This window comes from Physella acuta, unplaced genomic scaffold (assembly GCF_028476545.2).
Source record: "Physella acuta isolate Inbredline_101_S28 unplaced genomic scaffold, ASM2847654v3 ptg000372l, whole genome shotgun sequence".
In the NCBI taxonomy this organism is placed as follows: Eukaryota; Metazoa; Mollusca; class Gastropoda; family Physidae; genus Physella; species Physella acuta.
In genome coordinates, this window is record NW_026731891.1 from 334,983 (window position 1) to 348,527 (window position 13,545).

At 40.2% G+C, this 13,545-nt stretch overlaps 1 protein-coding gene across 5 annotated transcripts in view; it reads right to left on the minus strand.

Annotated features, from left to right (window-relative positions):
- LOC131941744 (E3 ubiquitin-protein ligase HERC2) overlaps positions 1 to 13,545 on the minus strand; it is a 216,560-nt gene that overhangs the window by 104,716 nt on the left and 98,299 nt on the right. For all 5 annotated transcript variants that reach the window (XM_059301211.1, XM_059301212.1, XM_059301209.1 and 2 more), the window contains 7 exons: positions 12,553 to 12,735; positions 7,794 to 7,885; positions 7,080 to 7,187; positions 4,670 to 4,820; positions 3,799 to 3,947; positions 3,613 to 3,707; positions 2,174 to 2,327 (listed from right to left, as the gene is read on the minus strand). In XM_059301211.1, the coding sequence (XP_059157194.1) occupies positions 2,174 to 2,327; positions 3,613 to 3,707; positions 3,799 to 3,947; positions 4,670 to 4,820; positions 7,080 to 7,187; positions 7,794 to 7,885; positions 12,553 to 12,735 (932 nt within the window). The remainder of the gene's footprint in view (positions 1 to 2,173; positions 2,328 to 3,612; positions 3,708 to 3,798; positions 3,948 to 4,669; positions 4,821 to 7,079; positions 7,188 to 7,793; positions 7,886 to 12,552; positions 12,736 to 13,545) is intronic.

Sequence of the window (13,545 nt, forward strand, 5' to 3'; positions counted from 1 at the left end):
CAAGATCTTTATTATCTTGGTGGGCCAGGGGACAAGATCTTTATTATCTTGGTGGGCCAGGGGACAAGATCTTTACACTACTATCTTGGTGGGCCTGGGGACAAGATCTTTATTATCTTGGTGGGCCAGGGGACAAGATCTTTATTATCTTGGTGGGCCAGGGGACAAGATCTTTACACTACTATCTTGGTGGGCCTGGGGACAAGATCTTTACACTACTATCTTGGTGGGCCTGGGGACAAGATCTTTACACTACTATCTTGGTGGGCCAGGGGACAAGATCTTTATTATCTTGGTGGGCCTGGGGACAAGATCTTTACACTACTATCTTGGTGGGCCTGGGGACAAGATCTTTACACTACTATCTTGGTGGGCCTGGGGACAAGATCTTTATTATCTTGGTGGGCCTGGGGACAAGATCTTTACACTACTATCTTGGTGGGCCTGGGGACAAGATCTTTACACTACTATCTTGGTGGGCCTGGGGACAAGATCTTTATTATCTTGGTGGGCCTGGGGACAAGATCTTTACACTACTATCTTGGTGGGCCTGGGGACAAGATCTTTATTATCTTGGTGGGCCAGGGGACAAGATCTTTATTATCTTGGTGGGCCTGGGGACAAGATCTTTATTATCTTGGTGGGCCTGGGGACAAGATCTTTACACTACTATCTTGGTGGGCCAGGGGACAAGATCTTTACACTACTATCTTGGTGGGCCTGGGGACAAGATCTTTATTATCTTGGTGGGCCAGGGGACAAGATCTTTATTATCTTGGTGGGCCAGGGGACAAGATCTTTACACTACTATCTTGGTGGGCCTGGGGACAAGATCTTTACACTACTATCTTGGTGGGCCTGGGGACAAGATCTTTACACTACTATCGTGGTGGGCCAGGGGACAAGATCTTTATTATCTTGGTGGGCCTGGGGACAAGATCTTTACACTACTATCTTGGTGGGCCTGGGGACAAGATCTTTACACTACTATCTTGGTGGGCCAGGGGACAAGATCTTTACATTACTATCTTGGTGGGCCAGGGGACAAGATCTTTACACTACTATCTTGGTGGGCCAGGGGACAAGATCTTTACACTACTATCTCAATGTCCACACCTACCAATGTCCACACCTACCAATGTCCACACCTACCAATGTCCACACCTACCAATGTCCACACCTACCAATGTCCACACCTACCAATGTCCACACCTACCTATGTCCACACCTACCAATGTCCACACCTACCTATGTCCACACCTACCAATGTCCACACCTACCTATGTCCACACCTACCTATGTCCACACCTACCAATGTCCACACCTACCTACCTAGGTCCTTGGCAGAAGTATGTGTGGACATAGGTTGGTCTACATATTCCTCAGGATCGATGACAAAAACCTACCTATGTGTGAGTTGAGCTATGACAAAAACCTACCTTTATGAGTGAGTGTTTGGTCTGACAAACCTACCTTTATGAGTGAGTGTTTGGTCTGACATAAACCTACCTTTATGAGTGAGTGTTTGGTCTGACAAACCTATCTTTATGAGTGAGTGTTTGGTCTGACATAAACCTACCTTTATGAGTGAGTGTTTGGTCTGACATAAACCTACCTTTATGAGTGAGTGTTTGGTCTCACATAAACCTACCTTTATGAGTGAGTGTTTGGTCTGACATAAACCTACCTTTATGTGTGAGTTGACAAAAACCTACCTTTATGAGTGTGTTTGGTCTGACATAAACCTACCTTTATGAGTGAGCGTTTGGTCTGACATAAACCTACCTTTATGAGTGAGCGTTTGGTCTGACAAAAACCTACCTTTATGAGTGAGCGTTTGGTCTGACATAAACCTACCTTTATGTGTGAGTTGACAAAAACCTACCTTTATGAGTGAGCGTTTGGTCTGACAAAAACCTACCTTTATGAGTGAGTGTTTGGTCTGACATAAACCTACCTTTATGAGTGAGCGTTTGGTCTGACAAAAACCTACCTTTATGAGTGAGTGTTTGGTCTGACATAAACCTACCTTTATGAGTGAGTGTTTGGTCTGACAAAAACCTACCTTTATGAGTGAGCGTTTGGTCTGACAACAACCTACCTTTATGAGTGAGTGTTTGGTCTGACATAAACCTACCTTTATGAGTGAGCGTTTGGTCTGACAACAACCTACCTTTATGAGTGAGCGTTTGGTCTGACATACAACTCTACACAACTCTGCCATTGATTTGGGCATGGCCAGCTTGCTCCCACTTTGTCCACTCTCTACCAAACTCAGCACCACATAGCCCAGGTCACAGTGTTTCAGTAGGACAGCCAGTAGTAATCTACAATTACAGAGCTTAATATTTCATCACAGAGCTTAAGCTACAATCACATAGCTTAATCTACAATCACAGAGCTTAATCTACAATCACAGAGCTTAATCTACAATCTCAGAGCTTAAGCTACAATTACTTAGCTTAAACTACAGTCAAAGAGCTTTGTTTACAATCATAGAGGTCATTATAGCACAATAAGGTAGCATAGACTAATAACATAGAACAGACTACTGAGGTAGCATAGACTACAGAGGTAACATAGACTACTGAGGTAGCATAGACTACTGAGGTAGCATAGAATACAGAGGTAGCATAGAATACAGAGGTAGCATAGACTACAGAGGTAGCATAGACTACTGAGGTAGCATAGAATACAGAGGTAGCATAGACTACAGAGGTAGCATAGACTACAGAGGTAGCATAGACTACTGAGGTAGCATAGAATACAGAGGTAGCATAGAATACAGAGGTAGCATAGACTACAGAGGTAACATAGACTACTAAGGTAGCATAGACTACTGAGGTAGCATAGAATACAGAGGTAGCATAGACTACAGAGGTAACATAGACTACTGAGGTAGCATAGACTACTGAGGTAGCATAGAATACAGAGGTAGCATAGACTACAGAGGTAGCATAGACTACAGAGGTAGCATAGACTACTGAGGTAGCATAGACTACTGAGGTAGCATAGAATACAGAGGTAGCATAGACTACAGAGGTAGCATAGACTACAGAGGTAGCATAGACTACTGAGGTAGCATAGAATACAGAGGTAGCATAGACTACAGAGGTAGCATAGACTACAGAGGTAGCATAGACTAATGACGTAGAACAGACTACAGAGGTAGCATAGACTACACAAACTACAGAGGTAGCATAGACTACAGAGGTAGCATAGACTACAGAGGTAGCATAGACTACAGAGGTAGCATAGACTACAGAGGTAGCATAGACTACAGAGGTAGCATAGACTACAGAGGAAGCATAGACTACACATACTACAGAGGTAGCATAGACTACAGAGGTAGCACAGACTACAGAGGTAGCATAGACTACAGAGGTAGCATAGACTACAGAGGTAGCATAGACTACACAGACTACAGAGGTAGCATAGACTACAGAGGTAGCATAGACTACAGAGGTAGCATAGACTACAGAGGTAACATAGACTACAGAGGTAGCACAGACTACTGAGGTAGCATAGACTACTGAGGTAGCATAGACTACTGAGGTAGCACAGACTACAGAGGTAGCATAGACTACAGAGGTACAATGCGCCAGCACAAACCTCCCAACTTCCTCTATGGGATGATCAGATGGGAAGTCAAATGGGAAGAGCAGATGGTGTGTCCTGCAGTAAGTCTCCACCAGGCTCAGGAACATCTGGCCACAAAAGAAAAACTTATTCAAGCTCAATGACTAACAATATTTCCACCAGGTTAGCCTAACAAAGGCTAAGGACAAGATGGCTGACCTTAACAGTGGAGTCTTGAGTTCTAGACTCTGCCAGAGCACTCAGAAAGGTTTGAGCTGTGTCTGTATTGGCCTGCTCAGCTTCCAATCTTCTCTCTTTATCAATGACACTCTGGGGCACATTCGCTTGTTCATGAGTTGGTGTGGCACCTTCAAGTGGGGAATACACACATTCATAAGTAGGTGTGGCACCTTCAAGTGGGGAATACACACATTCATAAGTAGGTGTGGAACCTTCAAGTGGGGAATACACACATTCATAAGTAGGTGTGGCACCTTCAAGTGGGGAATACACACATTCATAAGTAGGTGTAGCACCTTCAAGTGGGGAATACACACATTCATAAGTAGGTGTGGCACCTTCAAGTGGGGAATACACACATTCATAAGTAGGTGTGGCACCTTCAAGTGGGGAATACACACATTCATAAGTAGGTGTGGCACCTTCAAGTGGGGAATACACACATTCATAAGTAGGTGCGGCACCTTCAAGTGGGGAATACACACATTCATGAGTTGGTGTGGCACCTTCAAGTGGGGAATACACACATTCATGAGTTGGTGTGGCACCTTCAAGTGGGGAATACACACATTCATAAGTAGGTGTGGCACCTTCAAGTGGGGAATACACACATTCATAAGTAGGTGCGGCACCTTCAAGTGGGGAATACACACATTCATAAGTTGGTGTGGCACCTTCAAGTGGGGACTACCCACATTCATAAGTAGGTGCAGCATCTTCAAGTGGGGAATACACACATTTTTAAGTATGTGTAATTGACCACTAAATCTCCACACCTGTAATTGACCACTAAATCTTCCCACCTGTAACTGACCAGTAAATCTTCACACCTGTAACAAAATATGCTGACCTGGTGTGTTGCAGCTACTAGCACTCCTGCTTTCCCCTTTCTCCTCATCATACCCCCCTTGGCTAAGGAGCTGCAGACCTCCAGTGAAGAACTCAGCTTGCAACCACTGTTTGCTCTCTTCTTCATCCAGAGATAGTTCTGTGCTTCTAACCTGCCAGGGAAACAATTCTCTTAATATAGGTTCAACCAGCCCATGTGGATGTTCACAAAAATGTACAGGGAAACAACTCTCTCAATATAGGTTCAACCAGCCCATGTGGATGTTCACAAAAATGTACAGGGAAACAACTCTCTCAATATAGGTTCAACCAGCCCATGTGGGTGTTCACAAAAATGTACAGGGAAACAACTCTCTCAATATAGGTTCAACCAGCCCATGTGGATGTTCACAAAAATGTACAGGGAAACAACTCTCTCAATATAGGTTCAACCAGCCCATGTGGATGTTCACAAAAATGTACAGGGAAACAACTCTCTCAATATAGGTTCTACCAGCCCATGTGGATGTTCACAAAAATGTAGTAGACCTCATAATTCTTACTTCAAGTTTTATTTAGGGTCATGTGTATTGTAAGGCAGAAAAATTAATAATAACATCAAGAATTTGTTGAGCAAAATAATTAGTATATCTTAGAGTATGGGCTGGTGACAGTGGCGTAGCTACCGTAAAGCTGGCATAAGCAAGGCATAGGGGGCCAAGGCACATAGGGGCCCTTTTCCATCTTAAAAAATTTTTTAAACTTTTACATTGGAATTTTAATATTTGTTTTATATAAATAGTTGTAAAAATAAAATAAAAATCCAGTTTCTTTTCTACTGTAGAAATACATTTTTAATTTTTAGTTCCAACAAAAAGGCCACGTATTGCTTTCTTACTGTACATGCAGTGGGATTCAGTGGGGGGGGGGGGGGGTATTAATAACACCACAAGAGTTGCCACATAGTGGTGCAAACATGGACAGTGTTTTCACAACAAGAAAAGTCCAACATTTGTCAATGTATTTGTACTAATTTTTACCTTAATCACTTTTCATTTCTTGATTTAACTAATTGTTAATCAATATGGCAGGCGCTACAAACACTATACGTTTTCTATTTTCACCCAATCGCCAAGAAAATTTGGGAAGACATTGTTCTGAAAAGGTGCCTGAAAGAAACTCTGGCTTTTGGGAAGGTTTCTGCCATTAAATTTTTATCAGCGGCTACATTGCGTCCGTGGTTTGGGTGTGCAGGGCAGCGGGTAAGCTTCTTGATTCAGCTATCAAATAGCACATCCGGCGCCCCCGCGGTCGTGTAACCTGCTGCACTCGGGCTCCCCCATGAGCACTAAAGCTCCTATATTCGTTTTAACGAGCGCTGGACACTACTTTTTAACTGTCACTAATCTTTTATTATTTTAGCTGGATACAAACTAGTTTTGACAATAAGTTTTAAGTAGCAGTTGATTTCTTCGTTTAAAGCCATTTTAGCCTAAAGGCTGAAGAAGGGACCAACTGATACTTTTTGCATAGGGGCCCTAAAATCCTAGCTATGCCACTGGCTGGTGATGAAAACTCAATTAGCCAAAATGTTTATTTCTAAACCAAATGCTATCATATTTAGCATTTACTTACAATTCAAAGAGTTGTCTAAAAATTTAAAAATGGCCAAAAATTTCCTGCAATTTCCATGGTGATGGTGGCTATCTTGAATTTTATTTAGGGGTATCAGTGTTAGGGGTATCAGTGTTAGGGGTATCATTGTTAGGGGTATCAGTGTTAGGGGTGGCAATGTTAGGGGTGGCGGTGTTAGGGGTATCAGTGTTAGGGGTATCAGTGTTAGAGGTGGCAATGTTAGAGGTGGCAGTGTTAGAGGTGGCAATGTTAGAGGTGGCGGTGTTAGGGGTATCAGTGTTAGGGGTATCAGTGTTAGGGGTGGCGGTGTTAGGGGTAGCGGTGTTAGGGGTAGCAGTGTTAGGGGTAGTAATGTTAGGGGTGGCAGTGTTAGGGTAGCAGTGTTAGGGTAGCAGTGTTAGGGTAGCAGTGTTAGGGTAGCAGTGTTAGGGGTGGCAGTGTTAGGGGTAGTAATGTTAGGGTAGCAGTGTTAGGGGTAGCAGTGTTAGGGTAGCAGTGTTAGGGTAGCAGTGTTAGGGTAGCAGTGTTAGGGTAGCAGTGTTAGGGTAGCAGTGTTAGGGGTAGCAGTGTTAGGGGTAGTAATGTTAGGGGTAGTAATGTTAGGGTAGCAGTGTTAGGGGTAGCAGTGTTAGGGTAGCAGTGTTAGGGTAGCAGTGTTAGGGTAGCAGTGTTAGGGGTAGCAGTGTTAGGGTAGCAGTGTTAGGGGTAGCAGTGTTAGGGGTGGCAGTGTTAGGGGTAGCAGTGTTAGGGTAGCAGTGTTAGGGTTGCAGTGTTAGGGTAGCAGTGATGCTACTGACCTGTTGGGCAGCACTTAGCCCCAGTAAAATGGCCAGACTTCTCTCTGTGTCTATCAGTGGTGAGGACATTGACCCTGTCCCTGGACTCTGGACACCATCTTTCTCTGGCTGCAAAAAGTACCTCTCTTATTAGCTTCTTCAGATTACATCATGTCCAACACATCATTCATCATGTCCAACACATCATTCATCATGTCCCACACATCATTCATCATGTCCCACACATCATTCATCCTGTCCAACACATCATTCATCATGTCCAACACATCATTCATCATGTCCAACACATCATTCATCATGTCCAACACATCATTCATCATGTCCAACACATCATTCATCATGTCCAACACATCATTCATCATGTCCAACACATCATTCATCATGTCCAACACATCATTCATCATATCCCACACATCATTCATCATGTCCCACACATCATTCAACATGTCCAACACATCATTCATCATGTCCAACACATCATTCATCATGTCCAACACATCATTCATCATGTCCAACACATCATTCATCATGTCCAACACATCATTCATCATGTCCAACACATCATTCATCATGTCCAACACATCATTCATCATGTCCAACACATCATTCATCATGTCCAACACATCATTCATCATGTCCAACACATCATTCATCATGTCCAACACATTATTCATCCTGTCCAACACATCATTCATCATGTCCAACATAGCTTACATCAATGTATTGTCCAACATAAAAGCAGTTCATCAAATCTCTGGCTTCATCAGAATGGTGAGCAGTTTCAAACGCCAAAGATGCATCACGTCCTAGAGAAAATGATAATAGCCTTATAAAACTCATCTATAGGATGACAACCCATATAACTCATCTATAGGATGATAACAAAAATATGTCTAAGAAATTCACATTAGTCTATATATCTATATACTACTTAAACTCAAGTTTACATGTTAGTATATTTATTTTTTTGTTTGTTTGTTTGGTTAGAGGAGAGAATGTGCACTATGTATAGAGCTGTAAAATACGTATTTAGGTAGAGAACAATGTTCTTTTTGACCAAACTGTTAATCACACATTTATTTAAAGACAATAATTAATTTACTTATAGTGACGTTATATGATTTATTTACTTTTTATAACAATAATGGCGGCTTCCATCAAAGATTTTGGTGCCCATTCAAAAGTTTAACGCATTATAAAGCTAACTTTCTGTAGGGTATAGCTTTAAAGATACGTCCTTTTGCTATTTTTATTAGGTTCCAACACTATTATAAATTTTCAACAGTTCTTCTAATTTGAGTATACACTAAATGTCTCTAGATCTACAGATCACTTGTCAGAGGAATGGAAAGTCAATCTTAGATCTAAAATCTAGAATCTAGGTCAAACCAAAATTAATTAGTTGAAAATAAAAACCATTATAAAATCATAATAAATTATTGAGTTTCTTTATTAAACTATTTTAGTCCTTAAATCTTCTATCTATCTAATCTAATCTAATTCTAATCTAATTCTAATCTAAATCTAATCTAATCTTATCTATCTTATCTAATCTATCTAATCTATCTTATCTATCTTATCTATCTTATCTATCTTATCTATCTTATCTATCTTATCTATCTTATCTATCTTATCTATCTTATCTATCTTATCTATCTTATCTATCTTATCTTATCTATCTTATCTTATCTTATCTATCTTATCTTATCTATCTTATCTTATCTATCTTATCTTATCTATCTTATCTTATCTATCTTATCTATCTTATCTTATCTATCTTATCTTATCTATCTTATCTATCTATCTTATCTATCTATCTTATCTATCTATCTTATCTATCTATCTTATCTATCTATCTTATCTATCTATCTTATCTATCTATCTTATCTATCTATCTTATCTATCTATCTTATCTATCTATCTTATCTATCTATCTTATCTATCTATCTTATCTATCTATCTTATCTATCTATCTTATCTATCTATCTTATCTATCTATCTTATCTATCTATCTTATCTATCTATCTTATCTATCTATCTTATCTATCTATCTTATCTATCTATCTTATCTATCTATCTTATCTATCTATCTTATCTATCTATCGTATCTATCTATCGTATCTATCTATCGTATCTATCTATCTTATCTATCTATCTTATCTATCTATCTTATCTATCTATCTTATCTATCTATCTTATCTATCTATCTTATCTATCTATCTTATCTATCTATCTTATCTATCTATCTTATCTATCTATCTTATCTTATCTATCTTATCTTATCTATCTTATCTTATCTATCTATCTTATCTATCTATCTTATCTATCTATGTATCTATGTATCTATGTATCTATCTATCTATCTATCTATCTATCTATCTATCTATCTATCTTATCTATCTTATCTATCTTATCTATCTTATCTATCTTATCTATCTATCTTATCTATCTATCTATCTATCTATCTGTCTGTCTGTCTGTCTGTCTGTCTGTCTGTCTGTCTGTCTGTCTGTCTGTCTGTCTGTCTGTCTGTCTGTCTGTCTATCTATCTATCTATATATATATATATATAAAGCAATGTATGTGTGTGTGTGTGTGTGTGTGTGTGTGTGTGTGTGTGTGTCTTTTATGCATTATCACACCTCTTATCACATCGCCATGAAACTTTTGAGAAGTTGTTAAGAATATTACTGGGGAGGTTTCTGCGGGAAAAAAATTTTCAAATTCGGCAGGGTGCGATTTGTTTTTTCTCTATGTATGGTATATAAAAATAAAAGTCGATTTTGGTTTGACACCGTTCATCCAATAGGCATGAAACTTTGGTGAGTTGATTAGAACACTCTCGGGAAGGGTTCTGTAAAAAAAATATTTTTAATTTTGCAAGGGCGGCGCCACGGGAGGGTGCAAGTTTTCTCTATATACGGTATATAAAAATAATAAAAGTGAATTGCAGTGACACCGTTCACACGATCGCCATCAAACTTTGGGAAGATGTTGAGGATACTCCTGGGGAGGTTTCTGCGCAAAAAACATTTTCAAATTTCCGGGGGTGGTGCCAAGGGGGGTTAGATTTTTTCTCTATATTGCGGTATATAAAAAATTAAAGATGTGATTCGACACCTTTCATCAGGGGATGAGAATACTCCCAAGAAGGTTTCTGTGAACAAAATAATGAAAATATGATATGAGTTGCGCCTGCAAGGGTGTGATTTTCATCAAAACACAATTTGGCGCCCAGATTTCCAGAGCATGTGGCATCCGCTAATCGTGCACCTTGCATAGCGGGTAAGGAGTAATACTATACTCAGCGTAAAAACTTCAAGAGGCGCAACCGTCGGCACCCTGTAGATTGCACGACCCTGGGCTCCCCTGCGAGCACTATGGCGCCTATGTTTATTGAAAAAGTCTATACACTTAAGACACGATGGGCAACAATAATCATTGACTATATCGAATCAGGCGCGTCCCTCGGCGCCCTGCAGGGTTCAATTTGGCGCCCTGGGCTTTTCCGTGAGCGCAATGGCACCTACCTTTGTTCTAAACAGTGGGGTAGATAATGGATAAGATGGGCCGTTACGGTCGCTCACTAAATTGAATCATGCGTGTCAGCCGCGCGCTGGTAGGGTGCGATCTGGCTGCAAACAAAAATGTCAGTTTCGGACCCCAAATGGTCACGCGGGCTGCTGAGGGCCCTGTACTACGTTTTCTTTTTAATAATCAGGAAAATTAACCAAGGTTAGATTATTAACACTGGGTTGTTTCCTATTGTCCATAAAATATCCAAAAATTCCAAAGCCTACAGTTCTCAAAATAATGTAAATATTTACATAAAAAATTAAGTTTAGAAGGGAAACTCAAATAAAAATAAAGTCACACTTCTAAAAATAACTTTGTAACGTGAGAAAATCCACTGTACAGTTTCGTCACTTTGCGAAAGATGCAATTAGCATCTACTTTTAGACGATCCAACCAGAAATTGAGATCATGCTTCTAATAATATCCCATTAGTAACGCTAACAAATTGCATCAGTCACACTGATGTTTATAACACTCCAACAACAAAAAATGTAAATTTTAAAAAACACTTTTGATTTGTCTGTTCTACCTCATAATTAACGAACATTCAAGGATTTCATTTGCGTGTAGGTAAACCCGTGTCCCGATAATTATGATCCAAGCGGAGGCATCGTTTACATTTAAATGACACAGTTTTAGAAAACAAGGTCACGCTTCTAAGAACATATGATTGGTAACGCATTGCTGAAATCCTTCTAATATATTTCATCAGACTTTCTACTATCGCAGCAGCAACGCGCGGGGGACGTGTACGCTAGTATTTCATATAACTATTTGCTTTTTAGCTTCACAGATCATCTAATTCATGAATACATGGGATTTATCTATCTAGGTTCTAGATCTAGGACTACGGAAAGACTAGACTGAAACCAAGCAAGTCGTAAAATCTAGATCTAGATAACTCTACCTAGATTCTAGATCTAGATAAAAATGAGTTTCTATACTAAACTATTTCAGACCTTCATTATTTTATATAAATCTTTGTTTGTTTAGTTATGAAATTGGCTAATTTAATTTTGGATCAAATTTAATTTGAAATAATACTAGGGCCTATTCGCGTAAATCAAGTTTCTTACGCAGATAAGTCAAAATATAAATATAGCAGTAAATACTTCTCTAATATGAAGAGCCTAGATAGCTAAGATGTTAGTATAATAGGCTACCATGTTGGTGGCATGGTTTCGAGACACTTCATGTCAATCTTAAATTGTTTTTTTTCAATTTTTTTTTAGATATTAATGATAAAGTTGCCTATCGGAACTTGGCGGGATACAGGGCAGGTGATTCACCTGTTTCTTTGTCCTCAGCATATGAAGGGATAGTGTGGTCAGAGCCATGCTAGGCCGAAATCTTTTTTTTTTTAAATGATAAAAACATGTCTGAGACTTGGCGGGACACTTCGCAGGAGAAGTAGAGTTGGGTAGGTGTAGAGTTCACTTGTGCCATCAGCATATGAAGGGATAATGTGGTCAGACCCATGCTCAGCCGAAATCAGAGTTTTAAAAGACAAAAACATGTCTGAGTTGGGGGGGGGGGGGGGGGGGACACACACTGGGCAGGTGAAGTAGAGCATAAGAAGGGATAGAGTGGTCAGACCCATGCTCAGCCAAAATCTGTGTTTTTAAAAGATAAAAACATCTGAGGTATGACGTCTTTTTGAATGTGAGGTCTGGTTTTTTTGTGACGATATGTGATAGAAGTGATGACATTTATGGATGACCCCCGAAACCCACAGTTATCCCAAGGATGACGGGTGGTCTAGTAAGTTATAAAATTGTAATGATCTAAGATCAATGCTTTACAGAGATCCTGACTAATGGTTTTGTGTTGTGGTGGGGAGAGGTTTTGTGGTGGGGAGAGGTTTGAGTGGATGTCTCTGCCCAGCACTTGAACTTACCTGCCCACTCTTGGAATGTCTCTGCCCCACACTGAGCCTGTGCCTTAAATGCTTGGACATTGTAAACCTTCCCATGGATGACCACCCATGAGCCTCCATCCCTGTTATGATTTTCTAAGTCTGCCTTACGAATCATCTGAACATCTTCAGTTGCATGCAGACTGTATTTCTCAAGGCTGTAACCTAGAATAATACAGTCTGCTCAAACATGGGCTATAGGGTAGTCAATAGGGTAGGTCAAGTTTGGTTGCTAGGGTAGGTCAAGTTTGGTTGCTAGGGTAGGTCAAGTTTGGTTGCTAGGGAAGGTCAAGTTTGGTCGTTGCTACAGTATCAAAGGTTGGATAGGGCAGATCAAGTTTGGTTAGGGTAGGTCATATTGGCTAGAGTGGGTCAAGTTTGGTTAGGGTAGGTCATATTGGCTAGAGTGGGTCAAGTTTGGTTAGGGTAGGTCATATTGGCTAGAGTGGGTCAAGTTTGGTTAGGGTAGGTCATATTGGCTAGAGTGGGTCAAGTTTGGTTAGGGTAGGTCATATTGGCTAGAGTGGGTCAAGTTTGGTTAGGGTAGGTCATATTGGCTAGAGTGGGTCAAGTTTGGTTAGGATTTGACATGTATGAGATATATGTCTGACAAGTTGAGATATATGCTGGACATGTATGAGAAGTATGTTGGACAAGTTGAGATGTATGTTGGATAAGTTGAGATGTATGGTGGACAAGTTGAGATGTATGTTGGACAAGTTGAGGTGTATGTCGGACAAGCTGAGATGTATGTTGGACAAGCTGAGATGTATGTTGGACAAGTTGAGATGTCGGACAAGTTGAGATGTATGTTGGACAAGCTGAGATGTATGTTGGACAAGTTGAGATGTATGTTGGACAAGTTGAGATGTATGTTGGACAAGTTGAGCTGTATGTTGGACAAGCTGAGATGTATGTTGGACAAGCTGAGATGTATGTTGGACAAGCTGAGATGTATGTTGGACAAGCTGAGCT